This window comes from Thalassophryne amazonica, chromosome 12, assembly GCF_902500255.1.
Source record: "Thalassophryne amazonica chromosome 12, fThaAma1.1, whole genome shotgun sequence".
In the NCBI taxonomy this organism is placed as follows: Eukaryota; Metazoa; Chordata; class Actinopteri; order Batrachoidiformes; family Batrachoididae; genus Thalassophryne; species Thalassophryne amazonica.
The window spans coordinates 61,994,646-62,014,887 of record NC_047114.1 but is presented as its reverse complement, the minus strand read 5'-3'; the positions used below and the strand labels follow the sequence as shown (position 1 = coordinate 62,014,887).

The following is a 20,242-nucleotide window of genomic DNA, read 5'->3' as shown; positions in this document are numbered from 1 at the left end:
AACCATGTTGTGTGGATTTACGTACAGACCATTTCAGGGTCTTGGACACTTTGATGGGCTGAATATATAGCCCCATTTGCCTGCTGGGTACATTTCCATTACCCCTGTTGGCTTTGAGTTAAACCAGTGGTTTAAATCATCACTACGTTAGCTGTCACTTTGTACTCTATCACTTTTGTTGGACTTTGACCCATGTGGGCTCAAGGAACAGTTTCAGCCAATAAAACCAGACAGTGTTCCTAATAAATACATATTTGCGGAAATGCTTTAGGTGGAAAAACAAGATGTTTGTATATTCATTCATTTATTTTATATCCTCTAAAAAACTCCTTCAGTCTGGGCGGTTATCTTTCTGTGCACCACTGCACTGCACCAGACGTCCCAGTGGAATTATTGGTCATTAAAGAGCACACATGGAGTGGAAGGGATGGAGAGATGGAGGTATAGGACAAGAGGAATGGACAGATGACATGCCGGCACGTCATTACAGAGAGCATGCAGCTGGCAGAAATAGTGCTGACTTTTCAGTCCTGTAGTCTGCGCTCCAGAGACATAAGTTACAGTCCCATATTCCAAAGAGACAGGTTAGTGGCGTGTGGCGCACCCACACTATATGTCCGCTGTCACCTGCACAAATGCATGCTGCATTTACGTGTGCGCACACAAACACCAGTTTCGTTGAGTTCAGTCAAACTGGCTTCTGTGTTTGTCTGATCAGTTACCTTGAGCTTGAATGTTCAGGCTGGGTTCCGTTCATCATGTCAGGAATTTGCATTTTTACTTCAAGCACCTAGTTGGCAAGTGGACCAATTGGTAATTTAGTGGTGAACAGATGGGTGGAAGTCTTGCTAATGTTTTCCAGGAGGAATAAACACACATACACACACTGCCTTAGCAGTATTTGAGTGCAGCCTCTGTTTATCTTTGAGCTGCCCGATGCGGCGTGCACCTGCCTCAAAGCTTCGTATCCACTCTGCTCCTCATCCTGCTTTCTTTTTTTCCCTCTTCATCCTGTCTTCTCTCGCTTCCTGCTGCCGCTGAGTAACGGCAGAGGGAGGCAGCTCTGCAATGCAGACACAGCAACAACCTCAGTCCCTCTGACCAATTAGTTGGAGCCAAGATATGAGTGGCAGACCCAGCAGCCAGTCATATAGAAGGACCCAGCATGGGGATGGAGGTTTGGGGGGGGATCAGTGTGACGGAATGACAGTGACATAAAGACAGAAGGAAAATAGAAGTGAGGCGGAGGGGAACAGGCAGAATGAGAGAGGCTGAGAGATGTGGATCACGGGATATCTATCCCGTTTGTTTGTTGGACAGTCAGGGGCCAGGCTGAGTCCTGTCACCGCAGTTCTTCTTACTCATCAGTTGACTGAGATCCATAAACTCCCCCAGCTCTCCACGCTCTAGGGCCCCTCGCAGGAGAGCCCTTGTCAGCCCAGGGGTGTGCTGCTGGGACATGTAAGACTGGCCACTGGGGGCAGCCATGGAGGGCGGAGGCAAGGGGACGGGGACCATGCCATGGCTGCTGAGGATGTATCCTTCCTGGGCTGGCCAGCGCAAAGGCAGTGGCTCACCGTACTCCATTGGGGCGCTGGGTGCGGAGACCACTCTCCGACGCTCAGGTGAGTCCTGGGGGGTCATAGGGTAGACATATTCGCCTGCAGACTTTCTGAGTGGGGCTTTGGGCGTCCCTTTACCTCCTTTCTCTTGCTTGCTCAGGCAGACGTAGTGCTGGCGTGGAGTATCGTTCCCTCGACCTTCACTACTGTGCCTCATGCCGCCGCCTTGCTGGAAGAGTCTGGTGGTCAGGTAGACAGAAGGCGGCATACGACAGGGTGATCCCAGCCCAACCGAGCCTCCCCCCAGGTATGTCTGGCTGGTGTCCCAGCCTCCTGAATTGGAATCAGACAGTCGTAAGCCACGACGTTTCTGCTGGGGCGTGTGCTCGGGCGTTGGCAGGAAACCGGGGTCAAGCTCCCCTGACTTCACCCAGCCATTGGGCATGACGAAAAGGGTCTCCCCGCCCTGAGAGCAGGGGCGATCGCTGCCTCCCTGACGTGTCACACTAAGCACGGAGCCTCCCATTCCACCACCTTTGCTCAGGAGGCCCCTTTCACGGCGCTGGATGGACGACTGAGGGTTGTTGCCATGGCGGCGGTTGGTGGGCTTGTGGGCCATTATCCAGCAGACGGCGAGGCCCGAAAGCACAGCGCCGATTGTGAACGCCGAGACTGCCGACGCCACCAGCAGGTTGAGGGAGACGAGGCTTTCCGGTTCAATCAGCAAACTCTGCTGCAGAATTCCTAAAGACATACAGACACCATTATGAAGATGACATTTAGTGGCATAGACATCCTCGCTTCCCTTTGTCCACGGGGTCTACTTTAAAATTATTATCCTTACCTACAGCACAACTCCACCAGCAATGTGGAATGCTTTTCCCTTTACAAGGATATAATGTACCATATAAATCAATAACTACAATAACACTCCTAATTTGTGCTCCTCTCCATCCTGGCCTTGAGGCTCCACAGGCTCCAGGTTCGGGGACGCCTGCACTTGTCATCAGTACAACTCCGACCGCAGCAGCTGACTCTCTTTTTCTCCTCTCCTCACACTTTCCATTCTGCAGCCCGGTCAGAGAGTCTCTCCACACAGCATTACCTCAATGTTTCCACCCGAATCTAATCATTCCCATCTGCACACACAGCAGCTCAGATTAGAGCCTCTCAGACCTGCAGCCTGGCATCAGACACTTCTCCACCCATCAGTTGTTAAAGAACAGGAAGCCCACGTGCCTGTTCTAAACAAATCAGGCCGACGAGACTTGCAACTGTTTTTCTCCTCACACCTGATATTTTTCTAAGTGGATTTGAAGGCTCTGAAATGTGCCTGCAAGGACCAAAACACATGTGATGAAATCCAGGTTAAGGGGAAATTACTTTTTGAGGCCGCTCTCAATTTTGTAAAGCTTAGGACATTGAAGGTTCAAAGAGAGGCGCTCAAATCCTTAGATCTCAGCATGAATTAAAGTAGCATTTCATGTTAATCTGTTTATTTCCATTTATACGAGGTCTGTCCATAAAGTATCGTACCTTTTTATTTTTTTTTTAAACTATATGGATTTGATTCACATGTTTTCACGTCAGACAAGCTTGAACCCTTGTGCGCATGCGTGAGTTTTTCCACGCCTGTCGGTGACGTCTTTCGCCTGTGAGCACGCCTTGTGGAAGGAGTGGTCCCGCCCCGTCGTCGGATTTTCATTGTCTGGAAATGGCGGAATGATTTGGGGTTTTTTTTTCCATCAGAATTTTTTCAGAAGCTGTTAGAGACTGGCACCTGGAAACTATTCTAAAAATGTATCTGGCTTTCGGTGAAAATTTTATGGGCTACACAGAGAATAAGGACTGTTACTACAGCTTTAAGGATGGCCCACAATGGCGCTCGGCGCGCCACGCTCTGAGCCGCGACGACAGGCACGAACCACCGGATCATTTCTAAATGGATGGCTGTGTGGAGCTGGGACCGTCGTGTGCACTTTCTCTGGTTATCACAAGAGCTGGACATCAACCATTTTCTGGCAGATTTCACTTTTAACAAGAGATTTTGTCATGGAAAGCCGAGGCTTCGCGCGTCACAACCGATTCGCTGTTCGAGCGAGACAAAGAACGCCTCCGTTTCGGCGTGCCAGAGGACAAGTTCGGACATGCCCAGCTCTCCACAATTTCTCTTATAACTCACTCGACTGGTAAGCATTGAAAGCCGAGATAGGCATTTGGGTCTGGGTCTTTTAGTGAAGTTTAGAGCTAGTGGCCGGCGATCACCTTAGTATTTCTCTGTTTTTCTTGTTGTTTAATGCTGGCAAATTATACAGTATTTTTTTGTCTTTTTGATGCTTGATTCTGTTTTTTCTCTCTGTTTAAGGTGCAGCTCCATCCAGAGATGGGAGTTGCATTCGTGTTGGTGATCCTCCTGTCCTGTGCGCCAATAGCATTTCTTGTATGTATTTCTTTGTCCGTGAATTGTTCTGTAATTTGTGCTGGTAGCATGGCCCAAGCAGAGGGTCACCCCTTTGAGTCTGGTCTGCTTGAGGTTTCTTCCTCAGAGGTAGCTTTTCCTTACCACTGTTGCTCTGGGGGTTGGTAAGATTAGACCTTACCTGTGTGAAATGCTTTGAGGCAACTCTGTTGTGATTTGGCGCTATATAAATGAAAATAAATTGAAACTATATATATATATATATATATATATATATATGACGACACATTCCCCATAATGCATGATCGCTCTCTTTCACAACATGCCTCATATTGGTTTTGACCTCTGGGAGACAAAATTCATGCCCGACTCACTGGTAACATTGATTTTTCCTTTTTTGTTAGGAAATCATACACTTCTACTAATTTAATCTTAAAAACACATTTGTCAGAACTTCTGTAATGAGGTATTGGACCACTAGGCGGAGACTGACACAAGTCCACCACAGTGCTGCTGCCTACCGTCACAGTCTCCGAGATGGGAGGTGGCGTTTCCATACTCCACGTCTTGTTGAAAAGGAAGCCTGCAGTCACAAGAAGATCACAAGAATTCAGCCAAATGACACGACTCATACAGTAAAAACACTTGCTGTTATTAAAACAGGGCTGTGTTTTCAACACATTATATGACTTTATGTGTGTAAGAAAAATAGATAATGCTGCAAATAACTGACAGAGGAACAAAAAACTGAACCACAACCATTTCTAATCGATTTAACATGTTATAATGCTGCTGTTAATGTGTTACGCCATACGAATATGTCTATTTATGCATTCAAAATTTGCTGGTAATCATAAGTTACTTATAATGGGATACACCATATTGTTAACATTATTGATTTTCCTATCGACTGGCTGTCCCTCAGTGAGGTCAGAGGTCAAGGGCACACAGGAAGTAGCAGTCAAAGAAAATGATGCTGCAATGTTTGGTTTTATAAATATGCCAGTATTTTATGTACTGAGACAGAAAATATTAGCACTAAAATTACTAATGAACATGTTAACAAGTGTTACTATCTTTTAAATTAAATACACAAAAATTAATAACCTAAATATATTGTTTTACACACTTAATTTTGTGGAGAAGATACAACTGCATTGCAAAACATTTAATTTTTGGTATGAATAGAAGACGATGTGTGCAAAAATGTGCATTTATAATAGTAATTAAATAAAGAAAGAAGCATACAATAGTTTTTGTGTGTGTGTTCTTATCAAATTCAGGGATTTGGGATCATATTTTTTCTCGCAATTGTATTTCCTGTGTAGTTTCATGAGATACTTTCAACAAACACAATTACTAAATTTACTGGTTATGATGAAAATAAAACTATGAAATGGAAACAAAATTGGGACAAAAAGATGTGTATGTCGAACAAACAGTCACGTCTGATACACTCATCATATTTGAGAATACTGCAGTTGTATTTTGAATCATTGCTTGATGCACTGTAACAGAAATGACCTTTATTCTGAACCTGCAATAACCAGCATTCTTCTCCTTTCCTTAACACATTTGGGTCTCAAGTGATGAGTACATTTAGTGGCTTGTTCAAGGACACTTCAGCAGACTGGATGACCCTTGGGCTTCAAACCAGGTTTCTTTGACCACAAAGCCATAATTACCAATTACCAAGTGGGCTGTGTTTTCAGAGCCATCTGTGTGTCAGTTTGTTTTTCAGGAGGCCATCTCAAAAGGACATGAGGAGATTTCAAAGGAATGTGGTGGAGAAATAAATTTTGGGTCAAGAAGCAAAACTCAAGTGGTGAATTTGTTCATTTGCTTCTTTGATCCTGAATCATAGATGATATATCCTGAATCGATGATATATCATCGCTGAACCTGATTTTTTTTTAAAGAGCTAGATCAAAGGTCAGGATCTGTCACTTGATTCTGACTGCTTTGATCCTGTTTATAGGACAAGACAGACAGGCAGGCAGATAGAAACATAATCTCTGTGGTGAGAATCATACATTACAAATAAGGATCAAAGATTAGTGATCAGAGGCTGATTGGATAGCTTTTTGTCAGCTCCGCTTAATTAAGAAGGCTAAATCTGAATTATACCTATCCAAAACCACTGAAAATTTAAAAGCTCCCAAAAACTTCAGGAAGATTGTGAGATCTGCTTCTGGTGCTACGTCTCTTAGTGAGCTGCCCAATTTCTTAGTCAAAGATTCTACAAATGTGAGTGATAAATGTGCCATGTAGATTACTTTAATGAACATTTCATTAAAGCAGGGCATTTGCTCAATTTCCTCGACACTGATCTTTAAAAAAACTGCTCTAAATAGTCTCTGAGGACTGTAGGACATTGAAGATGCTGGATTCCCCCCCCAAAAATGTGCTGGTCCTGATGGTTTGGATCCATTTCTTTTTTTTTTTTAAGTTGGCTCCTGATTTGATTGCTGAGCCTGTAACTTTGAGCCTAAGCACGATCAAACTCCCCAAAGTCTGGACATCTGCTTTTGTCCTCCCACTGCTAAAAGGAGGCAAACCTTCAAATGTGAACAACTACAGACCTATTTCAAAATTATGCATTTTGGCAAAAATATTTGAAAAGTCGGTCTGTGATCAATTGAAGGACTATCTAGAATCATACAATATCTTAAACCCTTTTCAGTCTGGTTTCAGAAAGCAACATAGTACTGTTACTACTGTTTTAAATGATGTGTTTGAGGGATTGGATTCTAAAATGTTTTGTTTTGAACTAATTCTTAATCTTTCAAAGGCATTTGATACGGTGGATCGTAGTCTCTTGTTAGAAAGTGTTGGGAAAGTGTAAGTACACGGACCCACAACAGGGGGCGCAAATGAACGGACAATAGAATAGGTCAAATAACACTTTACTGTTGCGAACGTGCACAACAAACACAACAGATTCCACAATAGATCAAAGGTCAAATTACAAGGTGTCGTGTGGGCAGGCTCGAAGATAGGAGACGCCTGTCCAAAGCAGAACCGGAACCACACGATTTCCTCCGCCACCAGACCCCGGGAATACTGGAGCCGCCAAGTCCCGAACTCCCAGGTGGCCACTGCCTCCGCGTGTCGGACCTGGTACTGCTGGCGAGGAACAAAAACACAATTAAACGTGGGTGCGTCTGCACCCAGCAATCTGCACGGCAGGGAAGCTACCTCCACCTCTCGTTGGAGAAAAAGTCTGTTATCACTCACAAAAATCACAACAAAAAGGCTTTCTATCAAGCAGTCAGGCTGAGGATATTACCTTTCAGGTAGAACGATATCTCGGCAAAGAGGTGGAGATGACGTCTTGCTGATATACCGATGCAGATCAGATGAGTGGTGACAGCTGTCACAGGTGATGAGTGTCAGCTGTCACCCCGGCTGCTCCTGTGAGGCGGCAGCGCCCTCTGGTGCCTGGAGCCCGCACTCCAGGCAGGGTGCCCTCTGGTGGTGGTGGGCCAGCAGTACCTCCTCTTCAGCAGCCCACACAACAGGACCCCCCCCCTCAACGGGCGCCTCCTGGCGCCCGACCAGGCTTGTCCGGGTGGCGGCGGTAGAAATCGGCCAGGAGGGCCGGGTCCAGAATGAAGCTCCTCTTCACCCAGGAGCGTTCTTCAGGTCCGTACCCCTCCCAGTCCACCAAATACTGGAAACCCCGGCCCATCCTACGGACATCCAAAAGCCGGCGCACAGTCCAAGCCGGCTCGCCATCGATGATCCGGGCAGGAGGCGGTGCCGGACCCGGAGTACAGAGGGGTGAGGTGTGATGTGGTTTGATTCGGGACACGTGAAATACAGGATGGATCCGCAGTGAGGCCGGCAGCTGAAGCCTCACTGCGGCTGGACTGATGACCTTCTGGATCTTGAAGGGACCGATGTAACGGTCCTGTAACTTGGGGGAGTCCACTTTGAGGGGGATGTCCTTTGTCGACAACCACACCTCCTGCCCTGGCCGATACGCAGGGGCCGGGGTCCGCCGACGGTCTGCATGGGCCTTTGACCTCATCCGGGCCCTCAGCAAGGCAGAACGGGCGGCACGCCACACCCGACGGCACTTCCGTAGGTGGGCCTGGACCGAGGGCACACCGACCTCTCCCTCAACCACTGGAAACAAAGGCGGTTGGTACCCCAGACATACCTCGAAAGGGGAGAGGCCGGTGGCTGACGACACCTGGCTGTTATGGGCATACTCGATCCAGGCCAGATGGGTACTCCAGGCCGCCGGGTGCGCGGCTGTCACGCAACGCAGGGCCTGCTCCATCTCCTGGTTGGCCCGTTCTGCTTGCCCGTTGGTCTGGGGATGGTACCCGGATGAGAGACTCACCGTGGCCCCCAGTTCCCGGCAGAAGCTCCTCCAGATGTGCGAGGAGAACTGGGGACCGCGATCTGAGACAATGTCTGTTGGGATCCCATGCAGCCGGACGACGTGGTGAACCAGGAGGTCCGCTGTCTCCTGGGCCGTCGGGAGCTTCGGGAGGGCCACGAAGTGGGCCGCCTTGGAGAATCGGTCCACTATCGTGAGGATGGTGGTGTTGCCCTGGGACGGCGGGAGACCCGTGACAAAATCCAGGCCGATGTGGGACCAGGGGCGATGGGGCACGGGCAGCGGCTGGAGCAGACCTGAAGCCCTACGATGGTCAGCCTTGCCCCTGGCGCAGGTGGTGCAGGCCTGGATATAATCCCGGACGTCGGCCTCTAGGGACGCCCACCAGAAGCGCTGCCGGACAACTGCCACGGTTCTTCGCACCCCTGGATGACAGGAGAGCTTAGAGCCGTGACAGAAGTCCAGGACTGCAGCCCTAGCTTCTGGTGGGACGTAAAGTCTGTTCTTCGGCCCAGTTCCGGGGTCCGGGCTTCGTGCCAGGGCCTCCCGGACGGTTCTCTCTACGTCCCAGGTGAGGGTGGCCACGATAGTGGACTCCGGGATGATGGGTTCCGGTGGATCCGACAACTCCGTTTTGACTTCATCTTCATGTACCCGGGACAAGGCATCCGATCTCTGGTTCTTGGTCCCGGGACGGTAGGTGATCCGGAAGTCAAAACGGCCGAAGAACAGTGACCAGCGGGCTTGCCTGGGATTCAGCCGCTTGGCGGTCCTGATATACTCCAGGTTCCGGTGGTCAGTGAAAACCGTGAATGGCACGGACGTTCCCTCCAACAGATGTCTCCACTCTTCAAGAGCCTCTTTCACCGCAAGGAGTTCTCGATTGCCGACGTCATAGTTCCGTTCGGCCGGGGTCAACCTGCGGGAAAAATAGGCACACGGGTGAAGGACCTTATCGGTCTTCCCGCTCTGGGAAAGCACAGCTCCTATCCCTGAGTCCGAGGCGTCCACTTCAACCACTAACTGGCGACTAGGATCGGGCTGCACCAGAACGGGTGCAGACGAGAAGCGCCGTTTCAACTCCTTGAACGCGGCATCGCAACGATCCGACCAGGTGAAGGGAACTTTTGGTGAGGTCAGGGCTGTCAGGGGGCTAACTACCTGACTGTAGCCCTTAATGAACCTCCTGTAGAAATTAGCAAAGCCGAGGAACTGTTGCAGCTTCCTACGGCTAGTGGGTTGGGGCCAGTCTCTCACCGCCGCAACCTTGGCCGGATCAGGAGCGACGGAGTTGGGGGAGATGATAAACCCCAGGAAGGACAAAGAGGTGCGGTGGAACTCACACTTCTCGCCCTTCACAAACAGCCGGTTCTCCAACAACCGCTGCAGGACCTGACGTACATGCCGGACATGAGTCTCAGGATCCGGAGAAAAGATGAGTATATCGTCTAGATATACGAAGACGAATCGGTGCAGGAAATCCCGCAAGACATCATTAACTAATGCTTGGAACGTCGCGGGGGCGTTGGTGAGGCCGAACGGCATGACCAGGTACTCAAAGTGACCTAATGGGGTGTTGAATGCCGTCTTCCATTCGTCTCCCTTCCGGATCCGAACCAGGTGATACGCATTTCTAAGATCCAGTTTAGTAAAGATTTTGGCTCCATGCAGGGGGGTGAACACGGAATCTAATAATGGCAACGGGTATCGGTTGCGAACCGTAATCTCATTCAGCCCCCTGTAATCAATACATGGACGAAGTCCGCCATCTTTCTTGCCCACAAAAAAGAAACCTGCCCCCATCGGGGAGGTGGAGTTCTGGATCAGCCCGGCAGCTAATGAGTCCCGGATGTAGGTCTCCATTGATTCGCGCTCAGGTCGTGAGAGGTTGTACAGCCTGCTGGACGGGAACTCAGCGCCCGGAACCAAATCAATGGCACAATCGTACGGACGGTGCGGGGGAAGGGTGAGTGCCAGGTCCTTGCTGAAGACGTCAGCAAGATCGTGGTACTCAACCGGCACCGCCGTCAGATTGGGCGGGACTTTGACCTCCTCCTTAGCCTGGGAACCGGGAGGAACCGAGGATCCTAAACACACCCGATGGCAGGTTTCGCTCCACTGAACCACCACCCCAGACGGCCAATCGATCCGGGGATTGTGCTTTAACATCCATGGGATGCCCAAAATCACGCGGGAGGTGGCAGGAGTTACAAAAAACTCAATCTCCTCCCGGTGGTTTCCAGACACCACCAGAGTTACTGGTGGTGTCTTGTGTGTGAGTAAAGGGAGGAGGGTGCCATCTAGTGCCCGCACCTGCAATGGCGTAGGAAGCGCCACCAGAGGGAGCCCTACCTCCTTTGCCCATCTGCTGTCTAGCAGATTCCCTTCTGACCCCGTGTCCACCAGTGCTCGGGCTTGAAGGGTTAAATCCCCGCTCAGGATTGTGACTGGGAGTCGTGTGGCAATTTGTGTGTGTCTCACTTGAATGTCTTGACCCCCCCTTAGCCCAGTCTCTAAGGGCGAGTGTTGACGTTTTGGCCGTTTGGGGCAGTCTCTCTGTGTGTGCTCTGTTGAGCTGCAGAGAAAACACTCTCCACGGATCAGCCTCCCCATTTTGGCCCTGTGCGTTTCCCTAACAACGTCAGCAGGGGGAGCTGTTGCCCCACAAAGCGCTGCGGCTGTGGAGCGTGGGGAGGACGGCCCCTTTTCGAACCCGGAAGGGAGAGGGGCGGCGCGTATCCGGTCACGTCCTTCGCCTCGCTCCCGACGGCGTTCCTCTAACCGATTGTCTAATCGTATAACGAGATTAATAAGCCCGTCTAAATCCCGCGGTTCGTCCTTAGCCACCAGGAGCTCCTTCAGGACCAACGACAGTCCGTTTACGAAGGCGGCGCGGAGGGCAGTGTTATTCCAGCCGGACCTCGCAGCCGCGATGCGGAAGTCGACTGCATAAGCAGCTGCGCTCCGGCGCCCCTGTCTCATTGACAGCAGCACGGCTGAAGCGGTCTCTCCTCTATTTGGATGATCGAACACTGTTCTGAACTCCCTCACAAACCCATCATATGTCAGAAGGAGCCGTGAATTTTGCTCCCAAAGCGCTGTAGCCCAAGCGCGTGCCTTGCCGCGAAGCAGATTAATTACATAAGCTATCTTACTAGCATCAGTCGCGTACATGACGGGACGTTGTGCGAAGACGAGCGAACACTGCATAAGGAAGTCCGCGCACGTCTCCACACAACCTCCGTACGGCTCTGGAGGGCTTATGTATGCTTCAGGGGAAGGTGGGAGGGGTCGTTGAACGACCAGTGGAACGTCACTGTTACGCACAGGGTCGACAGGAGGGAGAGCCGCAGCAGCGCCCTGAGGGCGCGCCTCCACCTGCGCGGCGAGAGCCTCCACCCTGCGGTTAAGGAGGACGTTCTGCTCGGTCATTAAATCCAACCGAGCCGTGAAAACGGTGAGGATCCGCTGCAACTCACCGATCATTCCTCCTGCGGGCGCCTGTGCGCCCTGTTCTTCCATTGGCCGTTCAACAGCCGGTTGACGCCCCTCGGGATCCATGACGTTGGCCGAGATATCCTGTTGGGAAAGTGTAAGTACACGGACCCACAACAGGGGCCGCAAATGAACGGACAATAGAATAGGTCAAATAACAACACTTTACTGTTGCGAACGTGCACAACAAACACAACAGATTCCACAATAGATCAAAGGTCAAATTACAAGGTGTCGTGTGGGCAGGCTCGAAGATAGGAGACGCCTGTCCAAAGCAGAACCGGAACCACACGATTTCCTCCGCCACCAGACCCCGGGAATACTGGAGCCGCCAAGTCCCGAACTCCCAGGTGGCCACTGCCTCCGCGTGTCGGACCTGGTACTGCTGGCGAGGAACAAAAACACAATTAAACGTGGGTGCGTCTGCACCCAGCAATCTGCACGGCAGGGAAGCTACCTCCACCTCTCGTTGGAGAAAAAGTCTGTTATCACTCACAAAAATCACAACAAAAAGGCTTTCTATCAAGCAGTCAGGCTGAGGATATTACCTTTCAGGTAGAACGATATCTCGGCAAAGTGGTGGAGATGACGTCTTGCTGATATACCGATGCAGATCAGATGAGTGGTGACAGCTGTCACAGGTGATGAGTGTCAGCTGTCACCCCGGCTGCTCCTGTGAGGCGGCAGCGCCCTCTGGTGCCTGGAGCCCGCACTCCAGGCAGGGTGCCCTCTGGTGGTGGTGGGCCAGCAGTACCTCCTCTTCAGCAGCCCACACAACAGAAAGTCTACAAACACGGTGCCTCTACACATGCTGTCTCTTGGTTTGCAGACTATTTGGCAAGTACCTAGGACACAGTGCATTCAGATGGCTGGTGTTAATTTCACCTTCCTTGATGCGACAAAAGGTGTTCCTCAAGGCTCAGTTTTATGACCTATTCTGTTCACAATTTATACTACTGACTTGTGTGCAAACCTATTAAATGGCTTCTATCATTTTTATGCTGATGACACTGTAACCTAATTTTGTTCAAATTCAGTGTCATAGGCATTTGAATTTTTACAGTCCACTTTTGATGTAATGCAGAACTGTCTGGAGAAGTTCAACCAAGTCTTGAATGCAGAAAAATCCAAAATAATGTTTTTTTCTCAAAATCAAATGTTTCCTTGGAGAATATACCATCAATTAAAACTGCTTGAGGTAATATTCTTGAGCTAGTGAGCAGTTACAAGTATTTGGGATGAACTGTTGACACGGAGCTCTATAGAAATAAGTCATTTTTCCATAAGTACTCGGAAGCTCCTGATAACTGCCACCATCCTGCCCTTGGTGGACTATGGCGATGTCATGTATATGTGTGCTTCAACCAGTTGTCTACAGTCCTTGACCCCGCTGTATCATTGTGCCCTGAGATTCATCACGGGTTGTAGCCCACCACTGTGAGCTGTATGCTAAAGCTGGCATGCCCTCTTTGACTGTTAGGCGATATACACATTGGATGACTCTGGTTTACAAGACTCTTATTGGACTGGCGCTGACCTATTTATCCAGTTTACTTCAGAGATCTGAAAGCCGTTATTCTCTGCGCTCGAATGACATGCTATGCTTTTGTGTACCTCGTGTCCGCACTGAAGCGGGAAAAAAGCTTTTAGTTTTTCTGCTCGATTTGATTGGAAAGTTTTCCAATCAACTGAAACTGTCTGGTTTGACCTCATTTAACACCTTCTGCTCCATCGTAAGAGATCGCAAACGGAATGCCTGTGTTTCTAAATTCAAATTTGTCTTACACTAGCCATCATTACAATTCACTAAGACCAAGATGACTGTATTTGTTTTGTATTTTATTTGTAACTAATGTTCTTGTGACAATGTTAGTCTGACCATGATGACATGTGCTGCTGGCTTTCTTGACCAGGTCACCCTTGTAAAAGAGGTTTTGATCTCAGTGAGATTCTATCTGGTTAAAAATAGGGTGATCAGGATTAATATGGGTGACTGGATCAAAGAAGAGTGATCCTGATCAAAAATCAGGATCAAAGTTCACCAAAAAGAATCAAAACTGATCAGGATCAAAGGGGGAAGATCAGGATCAAATATGTGTGATTGATTCAGATATGGGTGATTATGATCAAAGGTCAGGTTCAAAATTCATTGATCACAATCAAAGCACAGTGATCAGGATCAACGGTCAGAAATGAGGGTAAACACTTGAGGAAAAGGATCAAAGAACAGTGATATGGATTAAAGCTCATCAATTAAGATCAAACATGAAATATTTGGGGCTAATGACACACATCAAATTCTAAGCATGTTACAGAAGAGATCAAAGGAATGGTCCTGTTACTGTTAACTGATCTCTCAGTGCCTTTATAGTTTCACTTGTTTTACTTACATTATTAAAAAAATTCAATATGGCTTGGTTGCTAGATCTGAGGACAACATACAGGTTTGCTGGTGAAATTCTCGCCATGTCACTTGACTTTGGAGACAGCAAGAGTAAAAATGTGTTGGGCTCACCGTGTGCCTGGTCTGAGGAAGGAGCAGGTGCTGCCTCTGGTCCAGCCACAGTAAGGGTCCCTGGAGGCTAAACAGCTCCTACACACAGAAATGAAAATAAATTGCAAAGAAATGCAATTCACATCATTCTCAGAGCAGCCATTTCGGTCATTGTAGCAGTAAAGTGTCCCTGGGAGACTCATAAATGTTGTGTTAATTCAACATTCAGCAGACCTAACACAGAGCTATACCCATCAGTCAGGAGAACAACAGCTCCAACTATGTTTAGGATGAAAGTAAGCATCCCTACAGATACATGTGACAATCCACTAGATGTCACTATTACAGTGTTTGCAGCATTTTGAAATACAGAGGGCCCTATCTTGAGAATTGATGACGCAAGGTGGAGGTGGATTTGTGACATGTCCAACATCATATTCCTATTTAACATGACCAACATAGGCTCCACCATGCAAAGGGGTTGGATTCACCATCTTAATTAGTTATTTGAGTGCGTGTGTGTGTCTTTTGTATGGTGACCAAGAGAGGGCACAAAATGTCCATGAAGTTACTGTGTCAAATCTTCAGAAACAATGACTCATTTTGTAAAGCAGTTTATTTGTTTGAGTCAAATGTTGGTGTGAATCTGGATCATGAATGCATTTTTAAAATTTATTTATTTTTGTCACCACTGCATTTTTAAATCAATTTCTTATTAAACTAGTGGGGCTACTGGGAGAATGCACACCTCTGCCAAAGTGTAACAGGTTTTTCAACTATTTTAAGCCCGCTTTATTGAGATCCATGAATTATTTCAATGGACAAAGTTTCCTCTCTCCCATGGAAACAAGTAAAAACTAGTTTGGATCCAGTTCTGCACAAAAAAGTGATTTTTGGACTCATGACCCACCAAATGAAATGAAAATTGAATGAAAACTGATCCATATATATTTTTTGTTTGTTTTTATCAATACTGATAATAGACAAAGATAATAAGGCACACACGTCAATAAGACAAAAATGGATATGGAAGGTGGAAGGGAATGTGCATTATAAGGAATGTGCATTAATATGGAGCCTCTTGTACCCTGGCAGAAAAATGCACTCTACAGACTGCCATCCTAGTTTGCAATAAATTTTACATAATTTTTACAAAGAGTGAAGAATGTGCGACATGGACGATCCCTGTCAGATATCGGTACACAGCAGTCGCTGCAGTTATTTTGCACATTTCAAGGGTGAAAATGGCTGCAGTGGGAATCAGGATCACAGTGGGAAGTTCCACTTTAAAAGATGTTCCCCATATGTGCAGTAATTTTTCCTGTGCCGCCGCACCGCGTCGGCTGCGTCCCGACGCGCGGACCCGTCCGCACGTCTTTCATTAAAAAAATCTCCTTTAACAGTGGAATATCCGGATAAAATGCTGAAACCGACTTCTTCTGAAACTTCTCTGTTCTCTCACGACGTCCTGGATCAATAGAGCCTGAAATGTGGAGGTTTTCAGCTTGAAACAGACTGATGACGCCGCCTGAGAGCGCAGCGCGACGTCTCGCACCGTGGGAAGTCCTTAAAGCGACAGAATCACCTCAAAATCTCTCATCAGCCGTTAAAATTTTCACTGAAAACCAGCTTAATTTTTCGAACCGTGTCCACTTCGATGTGTCTCACAGGTTTAGAAAAAATTTTGATCAAACAAAGCGCCAGTCTCTCAGCAACTTCTCAGACAAAGGAATTCCGACGAGGGGCTTGACGACTCCTCCCACCAAGGAGTGCTCACAGGCGAATGACGTCACCGACAGGCGTGGAAAAACTCACGCATGCGCACGAGGGTTCAAGCATGTCTGACGTAAAAACATATGAATGAAATCCATATAGTTTTTGAAAAAAATAAAAAGGACCGTTACTTTATTGACAGCCCTTGTATTTCTGAGCATTTTCTGCAATCTTGGATTATTTTGTTTGTGCAAGAAACCAGCTGATGTCACACTGCCTTCACACATGCCTCGGACTGGTAGTTACTCAGCATTTGCAAAAAATAGACCTCGTCTATTTTTACCCCGCCTAATTGGCGGTGTAGCAACCACTTGTCGCCTGTCACTGTAAAACACCCACTCTAATTGAAAATGAATAACAGCTTGTTGCTTTGCCGCTGTCTCTTGCAACTACTGCAACCAAGGGGAAAGACTATGTGCTAAGCAGTAGACTGTGCACATCAGACTCTGTATGTTTACGTTGAGGTGTTGTGTAGCCCCGTGGAGTACCTGATGATGACGGCCACCTCAACGTTAATCTAACACAGAGAGAGTGTAGATTTGTCGACAGCGTGACAAACACATCTGTGTTGTGCTCACTTCATGCAGCGTGAGTGGAGGTGGCAGCGTGATGTGGGCACTCGGACCACGCAGGACGGGAAAGCCAACAACAGAGTGTGACTGGTGCGGTCCAACGATAGCGACAGTAGCTGGCGGGCCTGAGGAGAGTCCTCACCGCACCTGGAGATGTGATAGAGACACAGCAGAAGATCAGAGGAGGAGGAGGAAGAGGAGGAGGTGTGACTCTGCTCTGCTGGCCACAAATAAACCTGTGACTGCTTCAGCGGTCTCCAGTACGAGTCACAACAGACGGCCGTTTTATTGAGGATTCTAGCTGCCGAGGAAAAAAATCCTGTCAGTATTTTATTGAGACATCAGTGGATGGAGCAAAAGGCACTCATTTTCTGCTTTAACATTACCAGTGTTGGGGAAAGTAACTTTGGAAAGTTACTTCATTAGTTAATTTATACAGTTATATCTTACAGTTACTTCATACAAGTTACTTCATTAGCAGCTGTGGACACCTTGTCGGCAGCTGCTGAATGTAATTAATAAAGTTACTCATAATCTAATTTGGTTATTTTTAAGATTTAGTACTCAGAAAAGTAACTATTAGTTACTTTGCTGATGAGTTACTTTTCTGATTGCTCAATCTTACGAGGAACCAAGTTACATTACTCGTTACCTTATTAGTTACATTACTTATTAGTTGCAAGTTTTCGGCAGATTCTAATAAAGTTATTGCATAATGCTGCTAATGAAGTAACTGCATAAAGCAACTGTATAAAGCAACTAAAAAAGTAACTAAAAAAGTAACTTATCAAAGTTACTTTCACAACACTGAACATTACACTGAAGAAATGACAAATGATCTGTTGTGAAAGTGTAGGAACACGGACCCACAACAGGGGGCGCAAATGAACGGACAATGGAGTAAGTCAAATAACAAAGCTTTACTGTTGTGAAACTCGCACAACAAACACAACAGATAACAATTTCGTGAATAAGCCGAATTCCAATGGTGTCGTGTGGGCAGGCTCGAAGGTAGGAGACGTCTGTCCAAGTCGAACCGGAACCACTCGATTTCCACCGCCACCGAACCCCGGGAATACTGGAGCCGCCAAGTCCCGAACTCCCAGGTGACCACTGCCTCCGCTTGTCGGATCTGGTACTGCTGGCGAGGAACAAAAACAGTCAGAGGTGGGTGCGCTGCACCCAGCAACACGGACGGTGGTAACACCACCTCCCCCTCTCGTCAAGTAAACACTGAAGTGCAGGAGTGTGAGTACTTATCCAATACTGTCTCCTGCTGCTCTTCTCTCTCTCTGTATAAAGGCAAAAAGTATCAAAGGTGATATAGTCGGCTGGATACGTTACCTCCTCGGTAGAAACGATATCTCGGCAATGAGGTGGAGATGCCGTCCTGCTGATATACCCCTCTGCTGATTGCTGTCAGCTGTCTCAGGTGATGGGTGACAGCTGTCACCCTGGCTGCTCCTGTTAGGCGGCAGCGCCCTCTGGTGCCTGGAGCCCGCACTCCAGGCAGGGCGCCCTCTGGTGGTGGTGGGCCAGCAGTACCTCCTCTTCAGCGGCCCACACAACATGATCAGAGCATTTACAGATAAATGAGTCAAGTTCACATTTGGGTCACAGTAGGATTTCATTTTAGTATTAATCCTTTAAGAGTTAGCAAAAAACCCTTATATGTGAAGTTGAAAAATTCTACCACACAGTGACCCCTGACTTTGTGTTAAATTTCAGACAGAGACACAACAGTAAAGGTGGAAGGATATTATATATATATATATATATATATATATATATATATATATATATATATATATATATATATATATATATATATATATACGTGGTCTATTAGAAAAGAAACCGACCTTTGACCTTTTTATTTTTTTCAAAAACTATATGGATTTGAATCATGTGCGATTACATCAGACAAGCTTGAACCCTCGTGCGCCACAAAGTCGGCCCATGAGAAAAATTTGATGCAGCGCTGCTCCAGCCGTTCAGAAATTTTCCTCACAATGAAAATCCGACAAGGGGGGAGGACCAGTGCTCACTCAAAGCATGCTCACAGGCAAATGACGCAACCGACAGGCGTGAAAAAACTCATGCATGCGCATGAAGGTTCAAGCTTGGCTAATGCAATCACACATGATTCAAATCCATATGGTTTTAGCAAAAAATAAAAAGGTTGGATACTTTTCTAACAGACCTCGTATACAACCCCTGGCAATAATTATGGAATCACCGGCCTCGGAGGATGTTAGTCTGCATCTAAAAAGGAGTGATCACACCTTGGAGAGCTGTTGCACCAAGTGGACTGACATGAATCATGGCTCCAACACGAGAGATGTCAATTGAAACAAAGGAGAGGATTATCAAACTCTTAAAAGAGAGTAAATCATCACGCAATGTTGCAAAAGATGTTGGTTGTTCACAGTCAGCTGTGTCTAAACTCTGGACCAAATACAAACAACATGGGAAGGTTGTTAAAGGCAAACATACTGGTAGACCAAGGAAGACATCAAAGCATGAAGACAGAAAACTTAAAGCAATATGTCTCAAAAATCGAAGCATCAAGACAGAAAACGTAAAGCAATATGTCTCAAAAATCAAAAATGCACAACAAAACAAATGAGGAACGAATGGGAGGAAACTGGAGTCAACGTCTGTGACCGAACTGTAAGAAACCGCCTAAAGGAAAAGGGATTTATATACAGAAAAGCTAAATGAAAGCCATCATTAACACCTAAACAGAAAAAAACAAGGTTACAATGGGCTAAGGAAAAGTAATCGTGGACTGTGGATGACTGGATGAAAGTCATATTCAGTGATGAATCTCGAATCTGCACTGGGCAAGGTGATGATGCTGGAACTTTTGTTTGGTGCCGTTCCAATGAGATTTATAAAGATGACTGCCTGAAGAGAACATGTAAATTTCCACAGTCATTGATGATATGGGGCTGCATGTCAGGTAAAGGCATTGGGGAGATGGCTGTCATTACATCATCAATAAATGCACAAGTTTACGTTGATATTTTGGACACTTTCTTATCCCATCAATTGAAAGGATGTTTGGGGATGATGAAATCATTTTTCAAGATGATAATGCATCTTGCCATAGAGCAAAAACTGTGAAAACATTCCTTGCAAAAAGACACATAGGGTCAATGTCATGGCCTACAAATAGTCCACATCCAACTGAAAATCCAACTGAAAATCTTTGGTGGAAGTTGAAGAAAATGGTCCATGACAAGACTCCAACCTGCAAAGCTGATCTGGCAGCAGCAATCAGAGAAAGTTGGAGCCAGATTGAAGAAGAGTACTGTTTGTCACTCATTAAGTCCATGCCTCAGAGACTGCAAGCTGTTATAAAAGCCAGAGGTGGTGCAACAAAATACTAGTGATGTGTTGGAGCGTTCTTTTGTTTTTCATGATTCCATAATTTTTTCCTCAGAATTGAGTGATTCCATATTTTTTTCCCTCTGCTTGGTCTAAAAAAGTAACCGTTAGTGACTGCCACAATTTTTTTCCCTGATTTCTTATAGTGTTTCTTAAAGCCAGAAAGTTGCCATTTGAAATGAC

The 20,242-nt window shown here is 47.0% G+C and overlaps 1 protein-coding gene across 2 annotated transcripts in view; it reads right to left on the bottom strand.

Moving 5' to 3' along the window:
• Window positions 1-849: 849 nt before the first annotated feature.
• The window catches only part of sema6ba (sema domain, transmembrane domain (TM), and cytoplasmic domain, (semaphorin) 6Ba), a 96,400-nt gene continuing 77,007 nt past the window's right edge, over window positions 850-20,242 (bottom strand). For both annotated transcript variants that reach the window (XM_034182395.1, XM_034182396.1), the window contains exons 14-17: window positions 16,673-16,813; window positions 14,343-14,420; window positions 4,503-4,564; window positions 850-2,306 (exon numbers count right to left, since the gene is read on the bottom strand). In XM_034182395.1, coding sequence (XP_034038286.1) covers window positions 1,321-2,306; window positions 4,503-4,564; window positions 14,343-14,420; window positions 16,673-16,813 — 1,267 coding nt within the window. In that variant the 3' untranslated portion in view covers window positions 850-1,320. The remainder of the gene's footprint in view (window positions 2,307-4,502; window positions 4,565-14,342; window positions 14,421-16,672; window positions 16,814-20,242) is intronic.